Raw genomic sequence first — 23524 nt, 5'->3', positions numbered from 1 at the left:
AGAGGTGGTGATGGTGAAGGGGCACAGAATTGGTGATGGGCACAGAGGTGGTGATGGTGATGGGCACAGAGGTGATGGTGAAAGGGCACATGTGATATTGTGAAGGGGCAAAAGTGACAATGAAGGGGCACAGTGTGATGATAGAGGGACAAAAGTGACAAGAGCACATACTTGGATTTATGCGTATTATTTTTGCAAACAACTTAAGTAAGTATTTCTGCCCTGACTTCAATATTTATTAAGTTGTTATGACCCAACTACTTAAAAAAACGGGACTGCTTGGTAATTATTTAGGGGTGCCTTTTTCTGCAGCAGGGTGGCCTTGCTCTTTTCACATGTTAGGTACGCCCCCAAAGATGCAAGCCACGCCCTCACCACCTTTGGCGGCGGCGGCGGCACATGCTTTCATATCTACTTAACTATAAGGGTATATGGTAGGCATGCGGCGGCACATGCTTTCACTTCTACATTACTATAGGGGTATATGGTAGGCTGCAAAAATATAGTGCTATGGATTGTTTCAGGAAGGGGGCCCAAAACCAGTATCCTGCCTAGGGCCCTATGAGGTCTAAATCCGGCTCTGCTCAGCTTAAGACCACTGAAGGGCATTGTAGTCAGCCTATAGTTGCCAACCTTTACAGGCTGGCCTCCGGGAGTCTCGGAGTAGAGGTGTGCATGAGGGGGCGGTGCGACGTGAATCGCGTAATTTTAACACGGGGGGGCGGGCTAAAATGATGGCGATTCCCACTTCACTAGAAAGTGGGCAGATGCGGGAGAATTGCCAGCTCTCCCGGGAGTCTGGGAGACCTACCCGGAAATCAGGAGTCTCCCGGGTATTCCGGGAGAGTTGGCAAGTATGAGTCAGCCTATCTGAGACTATAACATCTGAGGAAAAACAGCATTCAGATTTATAGGGCAGCACGGTGGCTAAGTGGTTAGCACTTCTGCCTCACAGCACTGGGGTCATGAGTTCAATGCCTAACCATGGCCTTATCTATGTGGAGTTTGTATGTTCTCCCCGTGTTTGCATGGGTTTCTTCCAGGTGCTCCGGTTTCCTCCCACATTCCAAAAACATACTGGTAGGTTAATTGGCTGCTATCAAAATTGACCCTAGTGTGTGTGTGTCTGTCTGTGTGTGTGTTAGGGAATTTAGACTGTAAGGGCCAATGGGGCAGGGACTGATGTGAATGAGTTCTCTGTACAGCGCTGCGGAATCAGTGGCGCTATATAAAATGATGATGATTTACCACAATTACATATAATATAGTGCAGGAACATATATACTCTATATTTGTAAATGATTCAAGTAATATTTTCATATTGGTTTAACTTGAATTTGTGGTCTAGTGGCCCTTTGCGTGCTACCCCTGAGCTCCTCCTCAATTCTAATGTATTGCCACCCTAATTCTTCAGCTCACACATGTATATTCCAGGCAAATGTATGTTTAAATAAGAATGTGGCTTTCACAGTGCTGATGTACGAGTGTTGTGTTCCTGGCAGGCTGTAGCTATTTCAGTAACAAATGACAATTTCAGAACAGAAAAGAAATCTAATTATAGGTGGCTAATTTGTAGGATGCATATGTTCATTACTGCGGAGATTGTGGTGCGGGGTGTGATGTCACCAGCGAGTGGGTTCACGTCCCACCTGGTGCACTGCTCCTCGCTCCTAACACTGCTGCAACATCTGCGGGAGCTCGTATTGTTTCCACATCTCAGCAAGCGCAATAAAAACAATCCACGCCTAAACTTGACAACCCAGCACATTAACAACTCAATTAAAAGGAAACGGCATTTTATATCTATACCAGAATGATGACAGACTTTGAGGAGTATGTAGGATGATCTGACACACAAAAGGTATAATTTCTGCAGATGCTCAGGGTGTGTGAATGTAACAGACTGTTCTCCCAGGACTCTATTCAAGAGGATAAAACACACAAGTACTACTGGGGCATTGATACAGTGAGCCAAGCTGATTTTAGAATTTAGAATTTAAGTGTCACTTGATGGAATTTAATATTCTGAGATAAAAGTCACATGCACAATGACAGTCTGGGAATGCAGAAACAGTTACTATGCATTGCAAACTAGAGAGCCGCAGTTTGTCTACCACTGTCATATATGAATCGAATGATCAGAAACATATTCAAAGCATAGATGTAAATACCTGACCTTCCAATGCAGCGTAGTAAAAAATCAATGTGTGCTGGAGTATTTCCTCCCCGCTCCAACAGGAACAGCAGAAAACACATCCTACAGTTGTCACCCAATGACCAAACGCTCACATACCAAAGCACAGCATGCAAATATGTCAAACGTGCAGTATTATTGTTGACTATGATCAGTGGTCGAAGTGGAAATTTAGAAGGGTTAGTAAGGAAAACATAAGTGAATGGAATTTGCTAGTTTTACAATGAAAGCAATAGGAGAAGTATGGCATACCACCGCATACATGCCCACCACTGATTATAATACTATGTCTAAAGCCACCATTTTTTCTAAAGTTTTCTATTACCTAGGAGGCTGCAAGTGGAACATTCAGATCTATAAAGTTATAAGAGGTAATTTACGAAGAGCAAAACAGCCACTCTATAGTGCGAATGCAGTTCTGGAGCCGCCGTGTGTCTTGAATTGCGACAACGCAGCTAGATTTCTGTTTGTGGAGCAGAAGCATACACAGGCTGAGGTGAGGACTTGTGTGGGGTGTTTATTTTGTGGAGTGAGGTTATTGTAATGAGATAAAGAGGGTGCATGTGTAAGGGGTGTTCCTTCTCAAGCTTGGCCACATTCACTCCACAACAGGACCTGAATTCTGAGCTGGCAGTCTTGTCCTATCATTTTAATATAACCCGCTCTGCGCCTACATGTTGCAGTTTGGCGGAGAAGCCTATTTCCGGGCGCACTCCAAGCAATAAAAATGACATATTCACAAATGACACATGTAATAAAATAGTTTCAATGTTCCCTCGCTGTCATGATTTCTCTAAGCCATAAATAAGACTAAGCCATGTAGTATTTTAGGAGAAAACATTTATTAAAAATATATATTTATTGATTAAACTACTGATTATTATTTATTAAGCGTGGTTCTAAGGTTGGCGGAGGAGGGGGGGGTGACGTAACTAATGTATTTATCATGAAATAAAGCGAACCTGTCCCTTTACTGTTAGCAGGGGCTGGGCTGGGGGGATTCCCACAGTGGGCTACCTTGGACAGTGTCACTGGGCTACCTGCATTTCTTTTCCTTTACAATACTGCTATCAGGCTGCTGAGCCGAGTCACCCCCATACCCCACCTTCCCCCCCAGGGCTAAAATTTGCTAGCCAGCCACCGGCTGTCAGAGTATATAAAACATAACTCAGAGTTAAAGGAGCAGCATATTGGAAGAGAAATTGAAAAGTTTAAGTTAAGGGATAAGTCCACCTTTGTTCACTCCACTGCCACCCCCCACTAACCTTACTAGACCCAAAGTCCCTACATCTTTCCTGGTTAGATATACACTCTAGAAGTGAATATCTAACTTTACCTGGATCTAATCTTCTCTTTGGTGAGAGGAGGATGGCACACATCCTTCGCCGCTAAATCACCTGCCGTCATTAGCGCTTTTGAAATCACCAGTGTGAGAACCACTTTGTGTCACTGAACGCTGGCATTGGGTATATGATGTGGGGTCTGAGACAGAGGCTGTGGGCCCTAGTGCAGGGAACCGGGGCCCACAGCTCGCTAGTTCCGACCCTCTGCCTCTGCCGTGCAGTGGGCCCCATTATCTCCATGGGCCCCGTGCACTGCACCTGCCGTACTAATGGTAGTTCTGAGACTGGATCTGAGCATATGCATGTGAAACTCTTTCCACTTTCTAGAGACAGAATCTAAAAAGCAGGCAGGGTCCTACTAAGTCTAGTTGGTGGGTTGGAGAGTCCATACAAGGTAGACTGCCCATACAATAACTCAGAAACTCATTTTTTACCTTGCCAATCTTTATGACATCTTGACACTTAATAATTCCACCAAAGGTTTGAAGACCAAGTTCTTCTAGCTTAAATGTGGTTATATAACATATCACTGCAAAAAAATAAAGACATTAGCAAAGTTATTTCTTCTGTAACAACATAGCAATAATAACCTACAGTAAGTCAAGTTATCAAAATGATATTGAAAGAGATGGAGCCCGCATTTCCTATGATCATTAAACTGAAACTAATAGATTAAATGTAAGATATCCAATTGTGACAAACCACCTTATCTGGAGGTTTTCACAGATTTGATGTCTTCACAGAGTGTATTTTAACCCATTCTCACCCATCTTTGTTTAGTCAATATACCCCATCAGGGGTAGAACATAGAATGGAGTGCCCAGTGAATCCAGTACCCACCTTTAGAGGCCCCTGACCTTGGGAGGGTTACACGAGGCGGACTAACCTCTCTGACACTCTTTGCAAACCAGAGATTCAAAGGGTAATCCATAAGTCAGGTAACAAGCCAAGGTCAGGAACTAGGAACACAGGAGCATAGGAACAAGGAACTCATACAATGAGAGGTGCTTTATTTTTCTGCACCGTGGTTTGCATTCTATATCACTAGGAGCAGCAGTTTAGCACCTTTCCATGCATTTGATGAAATGGGGTTTTCCCGTTGGCAGTTTTCTGATCAGCTCATTTGCAGACATAATTATTTCGCTATAATACAAAAGCCAGCACATTCCATACATGTGACACAGGTCGGGACATGAAGGCATAAAATATATTCGGTCATGATATACATTCAGTAATGAAATGGTTGGTTGAATAAATGATGCACTTATTTGCTTCGTGAGCCAATATAAAAGTCTTTGCACTGGCCAGTATAAGTGCTTGGTGAGACATTCTGTAAACTGTAAAGCATGTCAGTTGGATGTGCACCTATAATTGGGCGGATCGCTCCATTTAGGAAATTCAGTTGATCTGTGTAGTTAGTTAAGGATTTCAGGCTGCCCAATGTATTGTAGGGTACAGGAGGGCATTTATACAGTCTAAAAACAATACCCCAAATGCACTTACTGAATGGATACAAAACATACATCCTCTATTTGTCTCTTTCTTCATGTGATCTATATTTTTCAGACGCTGCAAAGCATCCTTTTATTCATTTACATTTGCTGCTGTGTTAAACAAATAAAATATAAGCAGTTTTTCTAAACTATATTAAAGCCTAGGTACTGGAATCAGAATATTCAGAAGAGCCTATTTTAATTGTTCTGGGTCATTTGCCATTCGACACAATGTAACTCTCGACAGCAGTGACACCTACCAACATACAAACAATGCTCTGACAACAAAGAATGCTTCCCATCACGGGCATGGAAAGCCTGCACGACGATGCCCAGGACATCTTTATATTGAACACATCCAGAAAGAACTTCAAGAACAAATCGTTCTTCTGCATCATTAAGTGTCTAGAAAAACATAAAAATGAAAGCATAGGGTTAGAAAACATGCACAAAACAGAGTTGTCATCTTCTATAAGACATTGTATGAACCATTGCATATAATGATTTTTTTTTAATGGTTTTTGCTTGTAGTGACTCTACAGTCCCGGAGAAACGCACCCGTTGGTGCCGGTAACGATCGCTATCACCATGGAATGTGAGTGTAATTTGACAATTAAGCTAATTGAATGGCTGCCGTTCCTTGGTAGCATCCGTTCACCCAGCTTTATAGACACGCTGCACTGAGTAGTGTGTTCATCCAAACTTCTCTAAGTTGCTAGTTGGAAGAAGGTTTGTGAAATACAACATTTAGCATGGACCTGTTCTTTAATACAGGCTAATTTCCCATTTACAATTTTAGATGCTTTTTGACAGCCATGACAGAAATAGATTCCATAATAGGCATAGCCATAGGGCCATTGGCCCAGATGCTCTAAATTCTGCTAGTGAATTCAAGGTGACCTTAATAGGTTGTTAATGCCTTTAAGGTCTCCTAGACAAACAAATAATGGTTATTGTTGAGAATAAATAAGGTTCCCCCAGCTCCCTTGTAGGTAACACTTTGCTGTAAGTTAAAACTTTAAAAAAAAGATGCAAATGACACACAAATACTAATACATTGTAACTAGCCTTTTGCTTAAAAATGAGGTTATCTCTCTCTGTATGTATGTATGTATGTATGTATGTATGTATGTATGTATGTATATATATGTATATATATATATATATATATATATATATATATATATATATATATATATATACACACACACAAGTTAACCCGTGCATGATACTAATGCATTCTAGTCAAATCAAGCTACTTAAGGTGTTAAAAAGGTTCTTGTCATGCATTTGGGCCATAGCCCAGGCCTCAACCACCAACCACTCCCAACTGTCACTTCAATAAATATATATATCTTTTTTTTAAATCTTTATAAACACTTTTAACAATTAACAAATTAAATTAACAAATTAAAAACATCTTAGTATACCAAATTTCAGCCCTTTCTGAATTTTTTCCCCCACACACACTAAGAATTTAGTAGGTCAGTGTATAACTCCGCCCAGCAGGTGGCGCTGCAGCTTGGTTTTATTTTTTCCACACACACACACACACACACACAGACAGACAGACTAACACACGCCACTAGACATTTATATATTAGATATATATAATATACTAGCTTAAGTACCCGGCGTTGCCCGGGTTTAGATATTCAACTTATTTATTTATCAATGAGTTGGATGTACCTGTCAACCTTTTAAAAATAATTAGCAGCTTAGCAGTACAGTGTTATGTTTGTTTTTATTTTAAATGTCATCCAAATCCATCCACTGGAAGAGCCACGGATCAAAGTTCTGCACAGCGTACACCAACGGGAGTTCCGACCAGAACCCCAACAACTCCTTTGTCACTAACGTAATGTCCGGCGCCTGTGGTGAGCGCGGAGACGGACACCTTCTCTCTCCAAATACACATCCCGTTGCCTAGCAACGGGACGACTTCCGGGCACGTGACTGCGGCTCGCGCGCATGCGCGAGATGCCGCTTGTTGTAGCCTAGCTAAAGGACGCTTCCCCGGCGTTCAGCTGAGTCTGATCGCCGGGAATACTCCTGCCCCTCATTTCCTCTCCTCCTCTATATAAACTTCATTAGGTTGCCAGAGTATTGGTTCTTCCAGCTCCAGCATTGTTGCTCCTGTATTACTCCTGTGTTACTCCTTGGCTGTAGTTTGACTACTCTTCCGGATCACCCCTTGTACTTCGCTGCCCGCACTGGTTTTGACCCTTGGACTGTTCCGGACTACGATTTGCCTTCTCTCCGTTGTACTGCGCTCCTCTGGTTCCGACTCGGCCTGTTTGACTACTCTCCATTCACTGCGCTGGGAGAACCGCAACCTGCGCATCACACACAGCAAAGCCCAAACCTCCTTGCGGGGGTCCCTGGCAGCATCGGTGGTGCGTTAGACTCCGTGCCTCCCAGTTTTTGCACTAATACCAGTCAGTGATATTCCTTCTGAAAGTCGTGACACGTAATAGATTATAACAGACTATGCAGCTGCTATAGGCCTGGCAGGGAGGGAGGGGGCGCCATGAATGTCCATCCGCTCTAGAGACCCCTGCCATGCTAATGGCTAGTTAGTTCTCTGACCTCAGGTGCTGCTTCCCCAAAACCCAGGAACGGCTCAATTCTGCACCAGTACATTATGCTCTGCAGTTATAAGGTGCACCTCATGTTGGAATCTTACAGTACTTACCCCAGTCCACTATGTAGGAGAGATCCCTCATGCCCCCCGCCTCACATTCCACATGTAAATCTATGATACACAACGTGAGTGGAACTAATGACACTATAATCAGCTAACATACATCAGATCTCACACCGCACGAGACAGTTGCTGATAAAAAATGGATTAAACATCCGTTAATATACAAAGAAATATTTAGTGCTCCTGTGACAGTGGATGATTCAGATGTTAGCTAGGATTTCAATTATAATTCTGGATTTGCCGGTGACAGATTTATGATTCCAAATTATATCTATTTGACATTATAATATCAGATCTCCATCTCTGAAATTCTCTGTAAGTGAGACTAGCACGCAGGCTTCAAGTGCACAATTAAATGACTCATTACGAATGTCAATCTACTGCTGGCAGACATACAAAAACTACTGTAAAATGATTTATATCTCTCTCAGGAGCAATTAGACTATTCCTTCTGCTCTTACAGTGTTCTCCTGCTGAAAAGTAGAATATACTGTGAACAGGACGCTCTAAAGCTGAACAGAAACCTGCACAAACAGGTGCTTGACTGTAAGAAACTTATGTGTGAATAAGTGTTGGCCACACACATGGAGATATGTCATTCAGTGCGTTAAATTGTCTGTACTCATGTGTCTAGGCAAGTGTGCTAACGGTTCAATTCAGATTCTAAAAGCTGAAGTCCGGGCTTTCATTACTATTGCGCATGCGTGAACCGGCTAGATGGGTCGTGGATGCGCATATCCCTTGTGTCTGGAGCAGCAATGCGATAAGTTACCTCTTATGTTAACTCATCTGCCCCTGCGAGATTTTTTTAATATATTACGGCAATAAATAGTCCCCATAGGGAAATAGACAAGGCGGTGGGAAAAACTAGGGGGTAAATGTATCAATCTGCGGGTTCTTCAACACCCGCGTGTTCAGCCTCTTCCGCGATTAAATTTCAAGCGGCGCTGCATTGTAAAGGGTTAACTTCCCTTTACAAGGCAGCGCCGCTTGAAATTTAATCGCGGAAGAGGCTGAACACGCGGGTGTTGAAGAACCCGCAGATTGATACATTTACCCCTAGATGTGCAAGAGACAAAGGTTCAGGAAGGAAATAAGAGAGTAGACAGTCATGTGGTGGACAGGCCATAGAAATGGGGGACAACAGCAAGAAACACCAGATTTTAGAATCTGATCATTCAGTGCAAGGTGGAATCTATGGAAGATCTGATCATTCAGAAACAACCAGCTTCTAAAAAGGAAAAGTGGAGGTCGTGCCCATAGCAACCAATCACATTCTAACTATCATTTTCTAGAATGTACTAATATATATGATACCTAGAATCTGTTGCTATGGGCAACATCTCCACGCTTCCTTTTTAGAAGCTTTAGTAAATCTATCCCAAGTCTCTTTATCGCCAGCCATAACAGCACCAGAATGGCAGTCGGAAGTAAAATTATTTAAATAATGACATATTCATGTGGGGCTTTTAGAAACACTCATCTCAACAGACATCAACTGAGGTTTTGCTTAGACTAGCATATTCCCTCCATATTTAATCCATTGTATTCCCCACAGAGTGCACATGGATTGTGATGAAACGAGTGTGATAGCAATAAACATTCTGTTTCTCGTTTCTCACATAATGTGGATTATAACAAGTACTTTTTATAGCCCTTGCTTTTGTTCCCCAGCTCACCAGACTACAACTGCATTGTCTAATTACATGTGGCTAAGGGGACATTGTAGTTCAGTGTAAATATGTATATTGTGTATTGTATATTGATGACTTGCAGTAAGGTTATTAACTTCTTTAAAGTGAAGCCAGGATTATGAGTAGGGATCAGGTTGCCAGATGCTGGAGTGGGAAAACTAATTAGTGTCCATTGTTCTCACCAGGCTAGTCCAGACAGGCCATCTAACAGGGGAGGTTCTATGGAAGGACAGCTAATCTTCACTCCCCTCTCCATACCCCCCTAGTCCAGCACTGACCAATGGTTAAGAAGAATAGACCCAGGGGTTTGCCCAGCGAGGGGAAAGACTGTGGAAATTAGACCCGAGATATAAGGAGCCACTTCAGGGGGAGGGGGTGTTCATTCTGGGATTTCATTCATGAAGAGTGCAAGATCTGGTTTGGAGTTGTCGTTCTCTACTAGAGTCTATAAATGCAGCTGAGAGAGATCCATGGGTCATGAAGTCTGGACAGCCAGGTGACTGTAACTCCTTAAACTAGTGGGGTAAAGATCAGATAATGTGGTAGACCTGCCTGGCATATATTTACCGTGTGTACATAATATTCTAGTGTTGTTTGTATGACAATAAATGTACTGTTGTACTTTTCTAACTAGACTTCCCTGGCATAGGAAGACAACCCTGGGTGGCCAGCCAGCTTGAAGTGGGTAGCATTGGGCCAGAAAACCCGGTATCTTCACATGGATCAAACACAGAAGAGCCATGAATATACAACTCCTTACGCAATGCACAATATTGAGTGTATGGGGAAACAGGCCATGCGCCATGATAGGAATCAATGGTTTCTGTGCACGCTGAAAATATTTGTGTCTGATCCGTGTTCTCTTTAGGTAGAACACAACATTGTACAGCTATGGTATAGACACTGATACCCAGTTTGGGCTGTGGAAGGCATGCAATGCGTGCAATGCATAGTGATGGTTATAGGTGGGTCAGATCCAGTGTGTGGTCATGATTGTGAGTGTCCCAATTGCATGAGTTCTGCTGAGACTGGATTACTCCTGGAGGGGGGCCTATCAGTGCAGTTGGAAGGTCACTAAGCACAAAGATAGTCAACTACCAACAGTCCAATAATGATCCTATTAATTTTGAAAGGATCATCATTGGCCCTCAGTGATAGCTACCGCTGGCCTGCGGCTTTGTTAAATAAATGCATTATTTAGGATTTAGGAGAAGCCCTAAATCCGTTGATTCTCCGTGTGCTAAAAAGACCCCTAAATCTTTTAATTATATATAAAACAAGAAACTGTGTCCATGTTATTTTCACTGTACCATAATATATAAATACAATTAATAATAATGATCTATAACATTGTGTTAATGTTCTTGTACTTTATATCTATAATTATGTATTACTGGACAGTTAGAATAACATGGATACTATTTCTTATTTTGTTACCGTTCTTAAATTTCAATTGCTCAAAAAATTTAAATAATTAAACTCCTATCTGCCAAGGAATCCTCTCCAAAGATGTTTTTTTCATAAGATGAAATATACTAAAATCAGATTCTACAGATAATTTGCTGGACCAGACAAGCTGAGAATTTGTTACACCTCTCAGTTAACCAAAGGCAAAAACCAGTAAAAAGTAATGCCCGTTCCAGTCTGCACATGACAATAATGTCCTTTGAAATCCAGATAGTTTTCTCAGATATCATCTATCTCTTTTGTGTGTGTGACCTAATAAGAGACCGGTCCACTATATAAAACCAGCGTTATTTGTGTATTTCGATTCATTAGGGTGATTGAAGGGGCATTTGAAAAATAAACATAATGGCTAAAGCCCTTTTTAAACAAATAAAGTGCTAAAACAGTAGCACTAACACTGAAGGGGTTACAATGCTTTGAGATCCGAGTGGCATATGTCGTCTGGGACGATCCTACAGTTGACTGCGGAGGGTGGCCTGAAACAACAGGGGGCTTTCCTCCTCCGATATTATTTTCCCCTAGGAGGGGTGTTGGGCTAGGTGGCTCGGGCATTGCATCCTAGTGGCTAGCCCCTCCCTATGTCAAACTTCCTTATTGTAAATCCCTCCCCTTCACTACCTTTCTTCCCCCTCTCACCTCCCTCAGGCAAACAGAGGAGTCAGTCCACAGCATTGTACAGCTATGGTAAGTGTGTGTTCGGGAGACTATGAATACACTGAGGAGGGTATTAATGTTATGTGGGGGAGTAAATGTTAATGTGGTGTGTCACGAACACGCTCCCAGCTGCTGTGACTTTGGGTGTTTGCTGTATGAGGTTGCACACGATTCCAGCCCGCAGTCTCTCTCTACCTATCACACAGGTTATAGACCTACTGAATCGACACCCAAACAGCGCTCACCCCCCCCCCCCCCCACACATTGCAGGTTTGCCACCACCTATTGAATACGGGCAATTGGACCCCAATATACTGTCCCACACTGGCACACAAGGCTTCTAGCTACCACAGGCTAACAAGGCCCCAACCAGCAAACAAAGGGTTAACGCTTCACACCTCCAGAATGTTACACAAATGTAAATGCAAGCACAGACTAAGCTTGTTATTCAAATGTATCAACAAATCACACACTGGCATGCAAAGGGTTAACCTGGTTGAGCTATATTCTTTTTAATACGCTAATGGATTCGCTAGAGTATTAAGGAAGCAACTTACTAAATTTATAGATTTAATATGCAAAGGTACAGGGCATTCAGATATAAAAATAACAATTAATAAACAATTTATATAACATACACAAGCAAAGCAGTTTAAAATAAAAGGTGCTACATTCAGAGTATCACTTACATGAGTTGTATAATCTGTGCCATGGGAAATTGGCTAGGAAGATGGACAACTTATATGTGGATTGATTTTTCCAAAAGACTGACAATTTGTTTTAACTGGTCTGAGCTTTTTAAAGATACCTTTACACCTTTCCCAACTCCCGGGTGTTGTGGTCTGTGATACTCTTTTCAATCACCATTTGCATGTTGCTTGATTTACTACCCAATTCTACTATGTGACCTAACATATCTGTGGAGCGTCACACAGACCCAATTTTATTATTAATAAATCCTCTATGAATTTGTCCATCTTTTGATACCAAACAGGTCTAGATACAGTGTCTTAGTAGAGCTTACCCTCATTTCCTTAACTCCTCTGTGTGGCAGAATGCTTAATTTGGCATATGAGCTGCCCTTCATCATGCTATTGAGTTATATATGGTTGATCACTAATGTTATTTTAAGTGGCATATTTTAAAACTGTCTTCTTTTGCCTATATAAAATTATAGCCAAGTCAGCACATGGCCTCATTGAGTCAGACACCCTGCTGAGCAGTTCCTAAAAGTCTATTCCGGTGTCCAAAAACGAACTTGTGTCAAGATATATCTCACAGGTTCCAGTTCGGGCAAGCCCCGCTGATATCCACTCCTTGAATTCTTCGACATGGGGTAAGATCTGTTCACGTTTATATCTTATTGTGGTTATGGACACTCACTCCTGGACATTTTGAAGGGCACATATTGCTGTACATATAGACGGTACCACGTCCCGCACTCCAATTATTCTCTAGACTATGGATTCAAGTCGGGCAAATTTTACATTCTACTCTCCACTTTTGAAATTTATAGGAGGTGGTAGAACTGTCCTTTGTGGCCAGACTCAAGGATTAGTCTTGGAAAAAAGCTGTACAAGTGAACATACAATAAAGAGGTTTAGACCAGGGTTGCCCAGCACGCTTGTAAATGTAGCCCAGAAGGAGTTTTGGTTGTGGCAAGGGGGCAGCGCTCTTAATGGAAAAAAAAAATCCTGCAAAAAAAAAAAAAGAAAAGAAACTACTTACCTTGCGGTCACGCGGTCACGTGAGCTGGTACTCCGGCTCCCTCCCATGTCTCCTCCTCCGTGCGGCGCTCGCAGTGAATGTCGGGCGTGATGTCATCACGCCCAACATCCATTGCGGAGGAGCGCAGCACAGAGGAGACACCCGCACGAGAAGAACAATCAGCAGCACAGAATTGGAGAAAAGAAGAGAAGAGGACAGGAGAACAAGCCGATTAAAAGGTAAGTTAAGAGGGATTTTTTTTATTATTTCAAGGGACACTGACAAGTGAATAAAAGTCACCTGGTCCTGGAGCATCATGGACCTTATCTCCCTGCTACATACTTCTACTTGTATTACTAATGGGGCATTATATATTATTCTCTTTGGCCCATTATAAGTTGTTATCCCTTAACTAACATAGTGGTGTAATTATCAAAACGGGTCACAATTTGGGGTCACAGTGGTGTATATGTCAGGTATTGGAGGCCTGGTCAGGGCACCCTGATATACAATGCCTGGCTTAAATGATATTGCATCGAAACAATACAAAAAGTGATTATAGTATAATAACTAGAGAGGATTTTTTGAACAGGGCGATTGAAAGGTAAGTATAGGAGGATTTGAAAAAAAAGTTATATATATATATATATATATATATATATATATATATATATATATATATATATGTAAAATATAAAAGCCTAGCGGCGTCTGTTAGTCTGTGTGTGGGGGAAAAAAAAACAAGCTGCAGCGCCACCTGCTGGGCGGAGTTATACACTGACCTACTAAATTCTTAGCATTATCTAATATATAAAAGTAAAAGCCTAGCGGCGTGTGTTAGTGTGTGTGTGTGTGTGTGGAAAAAAAAAATTCTCAGAAAGGACTCATCTAATTGACCTGAGATTTGGTATACTGACATTATTTGACAAAAAAATTAGAATAGTGAAGTCAGTTAACTTCCATCATCCCCACTTCCCCCCGTGGGAGGGGTAGTAAAGGCTAAATTTACGAGTTGAGGGCTCAAACTCATTTTCGTGAGGTAATTTTACCTCATGAACACACATTAAAAAGGGCGCTTGCGTCTGGAAGTAACGCTCTTCCCCTGAGGAGGCCTGGGCTAGGCCCAAATGCATGACAAGAACCTTTTTAAGACCTTAAGTAGCTTGATTTGACTAGAATGCATGAGTATCATGCACGGGTTTACTTGTGTGTGTATATATATATATATATATATATATATATATATATATCACTTTTTTTCTCATATATATATATATGTTAACTATGTTTTCTATGGTTTTTTGGATGATCAGCTATCGTTATTGTTAGTGTATCTTATGTGCAGCCCAAACCAACTCGTCGTCTGCCAATGTGGCCAAGGGAAGCTAAAAGGTTGGACACCCCTGGTTTAGACGATAGTATTACTTATACATAGGTGAAGCTTACCTCTATTGTAAACATTCAGGATCTACTTGGCACGTTTGGACTATTCGTGTGGTTTTTATGGATTTTTTAATATTTTATTTTTATTTTTTATTTTTGACCATAATTTTTGAATCATGCATGTATTCATTTTTTGAAGTAAATTGAAATGTCCTCTCTCTGGAGTCTGTATATACCCTGATGATTGTGAATATATGAGGATATTTCTATACGTTAAGGTTTTTACCTTATATGCCAATATTGTGCAGATTGTGCAGGAATTCGATTCATCTTGTAATCATTGTGGAAGATATTTGAGAGAAAACAATATTACTCTACGGCATCTTAATACCATCAAATGATGCTTTAGGTCTCTACTTAACTATCTACCTATTGGTGATTTTATTTGATGTTTTCAACTATGTATAAATACATTTTATCTGTGGATTGGTTTAAGTGTGGATTGCATCCTATGTAGAGGGATTAACTACCATTATTATAGGTGTCCCAGCGCTTGTTGTTTTGCTTTTATTTTCAGATTCTACGGTTTGGTGAACCGTGTTCAAGCTGCAGGGCCACCTATTCAATACCATTTTGCATTTTTTGGGGAAAAAAGGGACTTTATTAACATCTAGGGGCAGCACAGTGGCCTAGTGGTTAGCACTTCTGCCTCACAGCACTGGGGTCATGAGTTCGATTCCCGACCATGGCCTTATCTGTGTGGAGTTTGTATGTTCTCCCTGTGTTTGCGTGGGTTTCCTCCGGGTGCTCCGGTTTCCTCCCACACTCCAAAGAAAACCTACTGGTAGGTTAATTGGCTGCTATCAAAATTGACCCAAGTCTCTCCCTCTCTGTCTGTCTGTGTCTGTGTGTGAGCGTGTGTCTATATTAGGGAATTTAGACTGTAAGCTCCAATGGGGCAGGGACTGATGTGAATGAGTTCTCTGTACAGCGCTGCGGAATTAGTGGCGCTATATAAATAAATGATGATGATGATGATGATGATCTAGCGCCGGGGTGATTCTTTAGGGGACCGTTTGTTCCATATCTCACAGCAGGGGCTCTTTGAAGCTGCCCCAGGTGACACAGCTATCTTTTCACACTGGGATGTGCAGAGCCATCAAATACACATAGAGCAGACTTTCTGACTTCACATTTTACACTTTAGTAGCTCAACTTATCAATAGATTCAATTAATATACCATATTTACACTGCAGTTATGATTTAGGTTTTATTCCTCACAATTATATGATGGGTTAACCCTTATAAATAACTGTAAGGTATCTATGTTCATGACATGATGCTATTCATTTTATGTTGTGACTGGTGGGGAAATAAGTCTACTTATTATATATCATTGCTATTTGGTGTCAGGGCAGCCTGGTTGCAAAATAGGCTTCTGGGGTACCTCTTTGGTAAGTTAGCTCTCAATTTAAAAACACATATGTATGGCCCAAATATAGGGACTCTCATTGTTTAGAGTAGGACCATCCTATATGCAAAAGCGCCTTGGCGTGGCAGGATGGCTTAAACATACATTTGCAAATGTGTGCAACAAAGACTTTTGCATTTTTATCTACAGTAGAAATGGCAGATCTGTTGCTGGCTATAGCAGTGTGCTGGGGGAAAAAAATGTTGTGTGTATGTTCCTTGCAGGATAACCCCACCCTTTCAGCACCTGTTATGGCCTATAAATTGATTTGAGCAGCTTCCACTTTTGTATTTGTCTGAGAGGCATGTTGGTGTCAGTAGCTGAGGGGGAGTGCTGACATTGGATTGCTATTTGGAGGCTTCTGGGGTACCTCTTTGGTAAGTTAGCTCTCAATTTAAAAACACATATGTATGGCCCAAATATAGGGACTCTCATTGTTTAGAGTAGGACCATCCTATATGCAAAAGCGCCTTGGCGTGGCAGGATGGCTTAAACATACATTTGCAAATGTGTGCAACAAAGACTTTTGCATTTTTATCTACAGTAGAAATGGCAGATCTGTTGCTGGCTATAGCAGTGTGCTGGGGGAAAAAATGTTGTGTGTATGTTCCTTGCAGGATAACCCCACCCTTTCAGCACCTGTTATGGCCTATAAATTGATTTGAGCAGCTTCCACTTTTGTATTTGTCTGAGAGGCATGTTGGTGTCAGTAGCTGAGGGGGAGTGCTGACATTGGATTGCTATTTGGAGGCTTCTGGGGTACCTCTTTGGTAAGTTAGCTCTCAATTTAAAAACACATATGTATGGCCCAAATATAGGGACTCTCATTGTTTAGAGTAGGACCATCCTATATGCAAAAGCGCCTTGGCGTGGCAGGATGGCCTAAACATACATTTGCAAATGTGTGCAACAAAGACTTTTGCATTTTTATCTACAGTAGAAATGGCAGATCTGTTGCTGGCTATAGCAGTGTGCTGGGGGAAAAAATGTTGTGTGTATGTTCCTTGCAGGATAATCCCACCCTTTCAGCACCTGTTATGGCCTATAAATTGATTTGAGCAGCTTCCACTTTTGTATTTGTCTGAGAGGCATGTTGGTGTCAGTAGCTGAGGGGGAGTGCTGACATTGGATTGCTATTTGGAGGCTTCTGGGGTACCTCTTTGGTAAGTTAGCTCTCAATTTAAAAACACATATGTATGGCCCAAATATAGGGACTCTCATTGTTTAGAGTAGGACCATCCTATATGCAAAAGCGCCTTGGCGTGGCAGGATGGCTTAAACATACATTTGCAAATGTGTGCAACAAAGACTTTTGCATTTTTATCTACAGTAGAAATGGCAGATCTGTTGCTGGCTATAGCAGTGTGCTGGGGGAAAAAATGTTGTGTGTATGTTCCTTGCAGGATAACCCCACCCTTTCAGCACCTGTTATGGCCTATAAATTGATTTGAGCAGCTTCCACTTTTGTATTTGTCTGAGAGGCATGTTGGTGTCAGTAGCTGAGGGGGAGTGCTGACATTGGATTGCTATTTGGAGGCTTCTGGGGTACCTCTTTGGTAAGTTAGCTCTCAATTTAAAAACACATATGTATGGCCCAAATATAGGGACTCTCATTGTTTAGAGTAGGACCATCCTATATGCAAAAGCGCCTTGGCGTGGCAGGATGGCTTAAACATACTGTCACGGGCACTAGGAGTCTTTACCCAGGGATCACCAGATGGTAGGCTTACCAGAGCAATGTAGATGGTAATAGGGTACTCTGGTAGCTGGGTGATCACGGAACATGAAATGATGGCCGATGAGATGCTCAGGAAAGTCTATGACTAGCAACACTGGTAATAATGAGGTAATGATACACAAGGAACTGTATGGACAAGGACACGTGAAGGTAGTCAGTGGTCTGCGATAGCAAGTTGTACCACTGCTATAGTGAGGAGGAATGTCCAACAGAAACAAGGAGGTGATGAGAGTCAGCGGTCTGCGGGTAGCAAGTTGTACCGCTGTCTGAGTGAAGGAATGGAATCCAAGTGGAGGTATCCAGGTAGTCAGTGGTCTGCGGTAGCAAGTTGTACCACTGCTATGTGAGAGGATAATGGAACAGGTGATACCGGAAACAGGGATCAGTGGTCTGACATCAGCAAGTTGTACCACTGCATATATATGTGAGGAGGTGCACGGGGGAAGACTGCAACACAGGATATACACAGGCACCTTATACACGATCCACAGTAATATGCACAATATAGGTATATATATATGTAAATGACTGATCAGGTCTGCAATCTAGAAAGTCTCTTGAAGTAGTCCAGCACAATGATAACACAGTCAATGATGGCAATAGACTCAGCGGATAGCAGACTCCAGAGAGAACCAAACACAGTCCAGCAAGATATGCAATACACAGCACAGTCAATGAGAAGTATGCATACCGTGGTTCAGCAGTAGCAGTCAGATGGGATTGCAGCGGTACCTGAGCGGCTGGAGACCGACTGGATAGGAAGTCCCTGGATAGGAGAAGCAGCGGTCTAGCAGGTGCAGCGCACAGGTGAGTAGACCGACAGGGACACGAATCCACAGGAGTCAGCAACACGTGGAACTGGACTCATAGGAAACCCAGGAGAATGGAGATGATCCAGCAGAGGGTAGTAGAAGAGATACAAATCCAATGCTGACAGGAGGGTAGAGGCCAGTGGAACACGTGAAGGCGTGGAGAGTGGATCAGCAGGAGATGGACGATAGCGCTGACCACAGCGGCAGGACTCAGCGGCACACGGAGGTAACCAGTAGCAACCACAGGAACCAACAGCGATGGGAAACCGGAGTGCAGCGCAGGGCCGGAGCTGTAGATCACGAAGTGTAGCAGATGGTAATGAAAAGCGGCAGTCTCGAGGAAGTCACAGCAAAGATGAGATGAGAGTGTAGTGCACGGAGGCAGCGGATAGTAATAAGCTGGCAGTCACGATGTTGAACACAGGCGAGTTGCAAGCAGGAGACTGTAGTGCACAGAGGCAGCGGATAGTAGTCAGCTGGCAGTCACGATGTTGAACACAGGCGAGTTGCAAGCAGGAGACTGTAGTGCACAGAGGCAGCGGATAGTAGTCAGCTGGCAGTCACGATGTTGAACACAGGCGAGTTGCAAGCAGGAGACTGTAGTGCACAGAGGCAGCGGATAGTAGTCAGCTGGCAGTCACGATGTTGAACACAGGCGAGTTGCAAGCAGGAGACTGTAGTGCACAGAGGCAGCGGATAGAAATCAGCAAACAGACTTGATGAGAAGCAGGTGAGTGAGGTAAAAGCTGGAGTGCACGGAGGCAGCGGATAGCAATGAGCAAACAGTCACATTGATATAAAATAACGTTGAAGTGGTGTAGAAGACTGTAGTGCACGGAGGCAGCGGATAGGAATCAGCAAACAGTCATGATGATAAAGTTGATGGTAGAAGTGGTATGGAACCACAGTAGTAGAAGTGGTTTGGAAACCACAGGAATCAGCAGCACTGAATACACAAGTAATACAGGAACACCTTCAGAGACTCATGAGGAATGAGACTCCAAGATCAGGCAACGTGGTAGTGACCACAGGTGCTTAATATAGGGAGGTTGCCTGATCTGCCAATTAAGTTAAAGGGGTATACACTGAAGTATAGAAAAGGGCTGCGCATGCGCAGACCCTCAGGATGGTGGACGGCCACGGTTCCTAAATGTCCGGGAAGAGGCACTCACGGTCCGGTGAGTGACAGTACCCCCCCTTTTAAAGGTGGGCACAGAACGCCTGGAACCGGGCTTGTCCGGATTTTTGGAGTAAAACTTCTTCAAAAGGGCAGGAGCATTAAGATCTTCAGCTTTGATCCAAGAGCGCTCCTCAGGACCAAAGCCCTTCCAATGAACGAGGAAGTGGAGGACTCCTCGCGAAATTTTTGCATCTAGTACCTCGGTAATCTCAAAATCCTCCTCCTGATGGACTTGAACTGGCTGCGGAGCTGAGGGAGGAGTTGAAAAACGGTTGATAATAAGAGGTTTGAGCAAAGATACATGGAAGGCATTAGAAATCCGAAGACTCTTAGGAAGAAGGAGTTTCACACATACTGGATTGATAACTTGAATGATCCTATATGGACCAATAAAACGAGGGGCGAATCTCATGGATGGAACCTTCAAACGAATATTTTTTGTGGATAACCAGACACGATCTCCAATTTTTAGTGGTGGAATAGCCCGCCTCTTCTTATCAGCGAAAGATTTATATTTGACAGATGTCTTCTTCAAACAGGTTCTAACCTGAGACCAGATATTTTTAAAGGTCTGACAAACAGTCTCCACCGCAGGAACTTGGGTGGGTGGGAGGGCAGGAAATTCCGGAAAAGACGGATGGTGACCGTAGACCACAAAGAATGGAGTTTTGGATGATGACTCATGGTACATGTTGTTATGGGCGAACTCAGCCCAAGGGAGTAACTCTACCCAGTTATCTTGATTGGCTGATGAAAATATCCTTATAAAAGTCTCAAGATCTTGATTGACACGTTCGGTTTGTCCATTGGATTGTGGATGGTAAGAAGATGAGAGTGCTAATCGTATGCCCAAGGTTTTACAAAGGGCTCGCCAGAATCTGGACACGAATTGTACTCCTCTATCAGACACAATCTCAGATGGACATCCATGGATACGGAAGATCTCTTTAATGAAATGTTCAGCCAGGATAGACGAGGAAGGCAAACCAGACAGAGGGATGAAATGAGCCATCTTCGAAAATCTGTCCACTACGACCCAAATAGTGTTATGGTTCTTACTAGGTGGTAAGTCAGTAACGAAATCCATACTAATATGGGTCCATGGTTTGGACGGAATGGGTAGTGGTCGCAGCAACCCTGCTGGGGTTCTGCGGGAGGATTTGAATTGCGAACATAATTCACAGGAAGCAATGAACTCTTTGACGTCTCTCCTCATTGAAGGCCACCAGTAACTTCGAGAGAGGATCTCAAAAGTCTTGTGTTCACCGGCGTGTCCAGAAAAACGAGAGGCATGGAACCACGAAAGGATTTTCCTCCTTAGAGTAGGAGGCACGAGGGTCTTCCCAAATGGTAGCGTTTTGGTGGATGAAGCAGCCAGTGAGATACATTTGGGGTCTAGAATGGTATGGTTGGAAACCTCTTCCATATCAGAGGACGTAGCAAAGGCTCTAGATAAGGCATCAGCTTTTTTGTTCTTGGCAGCTGGCTTGAAGGTAATTATTAATTCAAAACGGGAAAAGAAAAGAGACCATCTTGCTTGACGAGGGTTCAAGCATTGGGCAGACTGGAGATATGACAAGTTCTTATGATCCGTGAAGATCGTCACCGGATGGCGAGCTCCCTCCAACAAGTATCTCCATTCCTCTAATGCGGCTTTGATAGCCAGTAATTCCTTGTCTCCGATGGTATAATTCTTCTCTGCGGGTAGGAGACCCCGAGAATAGAAGGCACAAGGGTGGAATTTTTGCTGTTCCGAGCGTTGGGAGAGAATAGCTCCTAAGCCCACATTAGAGGCATCTACTTCTAGGAAAAAAGGGAGTGTCACATCAGGCTGACGAAGGATTGGAGCCGAAGAGAAGGACTCTTTTAATGTTTGAAAGGCTTGAATAGCCTCAGTAGACCATTGCTTAGGATTAGCCCCTTTACGAGTCAGGGCCACAATAGGAGATGCAATGGAAGAAAAGTCTTGAATGAAGCGTCTATAGTAATTGGCAAAACCTAAAAAACGCTGGATGGCACGAAGAGTAGTTGGCTGGGGCCAATGTAGTACAGCATTTACTTTGTCAGGATCCATCTTCAGACCAACTCCGGAAACAATATACCCCAAGAATGGAATCTGGGGTAATTCGAATGAACATTTTTCTAATTTACAGAACAATGAATTTTTCCGTAGCCTGGAGAGGACTTCTGCCACATGTTGGTGGTGAGAAGGCAGGTCCTGTGAAAAAATCAATATGTCGTCCAGGTAGACGACGACACATACATATAATAAGTCCCGAAAAATCTCATTGATGAAGCCCTGAAAAACAGCGGGGGCATTACATAGCCCGAAAGGCATTACCAGATATTCGTAATGCCCGTCTCTGGTGTTAAACGCTGTCTTCCATTCGTCACCGGAACGGATTCTGATTAAATTGTAAGCACCACGAAGATCCAACTTAGTAAAAATACGGGCTCCCTTAATGCGGTCAAATAGCTCAGTGATCAACGGAATGGGATACCGGTTCTTGATAGTAATGGCATTGAGTCCACGAAAATCTATACAAGGGCGTAATGATCCATCCTTCTTTTTGACAAAGAAGAACCCAGCTCCAGCGGGCGAGGTGGAAGGTCGAATGAACCCACGCTGGAGGTTCTCCCGTATATATTCAGATGTAGCTTGAGTTTCAGGTAACGAGAGTGGATAGACCCGGCCTCTGGGAGGAGTCTTGCCAGGAAGAAGATCAATCGGACAATCCCAAGAACGATGAGGAGGAAGACGTTCAGACTGAGCTTTATCAAAAACATCGGTAAATGAAGCATATTGAGGAGGGAGTCCCGGTGAAATAGCTGAAATGGAAGCTTGCTGTACCTTGAGAGGAATGACTTGGGAAAGGCAATGATGGTGACATTCAGGCCCCCAAGACGTGACTTGAGGGGTGCGCCAGTCAATCTGGGGAGAATGACACTGAAGCCATGGAAGGCCTAGGACAATCGGACTTGTCGTAACAGGAAGAATTAAAAACGATATCTCTTCATGATGCAGAGCACCAATCTGAAGGGTTACTGGAGACGTACTCTGGGTGATGAGACCATTGATGAGACGTGATCCATCGATAGCCGTCACAGTAATGGGAGTTTTTAAGGTAATCATTGGTAGAGACCATTGATTAACTAACGATTTGGAAATAAAATTTCCTGCTGCTCCGGAATCAATCAATGCCTGTGACTCAAAGGTCTTGGTAGCAAAGGAAATAGTCACATCAAAAGCGCAGACTTTAGATTTCATAGACGATGGAGAGGACTCCAGGGACCCTAACTTCACCTCTCCAGAACTAGTTAGGGCCTGGCATTTCCCGATCTTTTAGGGCAGGAGCTGAGGACATGAGTGGAATCAGCACAATAGATACAGAGTCTATTCTTGACTCTTCGTTTCCTCTCCTCAGAAGATAACTTGGAACGTCCAATCTCCATGGGAATCACAGCGGGTGACACTGGACGAAATTGAGGGTTAGAGCGAAAAGGTGCTTTAGCAGAAGTCGTTCTCTCAGCCTCTCTTTCACGAAATCTCATATCAACACGATGGCATAGAGAGATCAAATCTTCAAGTGACGAAGGAAGCTCTTGGGTAGTCAGTGCATCTTTAATTTTATCGGAAAGCCCCTGCCAGAAGGCGGCAACTAGGGCTTCAGTGTTCCACT

At 43.0% G+C, this 23524-nt stretch overlaps 1 protein-coding gene across 2 annotated transcripts in view; it reads right to left on the bottom strand.

Moving 5' to 3' along the window:
• The window catches only part of CFAP99 (cilia and flagella associated protein 99), a 106439-nt gene that overhangs the window by 59456 nt on the left and 23459 nt on the right, over window positions 1–23524 (bottom strand). The window contains exons 3-4 of one of the 2 annotated variants that reach the window (XM_075194223.1): window positions 5291–5435; window positions 3972–4066 (exon numbers count right to left, since the gene is read on the bottom strand). The exons of the other annotated variant lie outside the window; for it this stretch is intronic. Coding sequence (XP_075050324.1) covers window positions 3972–4066; window positions 5291–5435 — 240 coding nt within the window. The remainder of the gene's footprint in view (window positions 1–3971; window positions 4067–5290; window positions 5436–23524) is intronic. 2 annotated transcript variants of the gene reach the window in all.

This window comes from Mixophyes fleayi, chromosome 1 (assembly GCF_038048845.1).
Source record: "Mixophyes fleayi isolate aMixFle1 chromosome 1, aMixFle1.hap1, whole genome shotgun sequence".
Taxonomy (NCBI): Eukaryota; Metazoa; Chordata; class Amphibia; order Anura; family Limnodynastidae; genus Mixophyes; species Mixophyes fleayi.
This window is presented reverse-complemented; position numbering and strand designations above follow the sequence as displayed.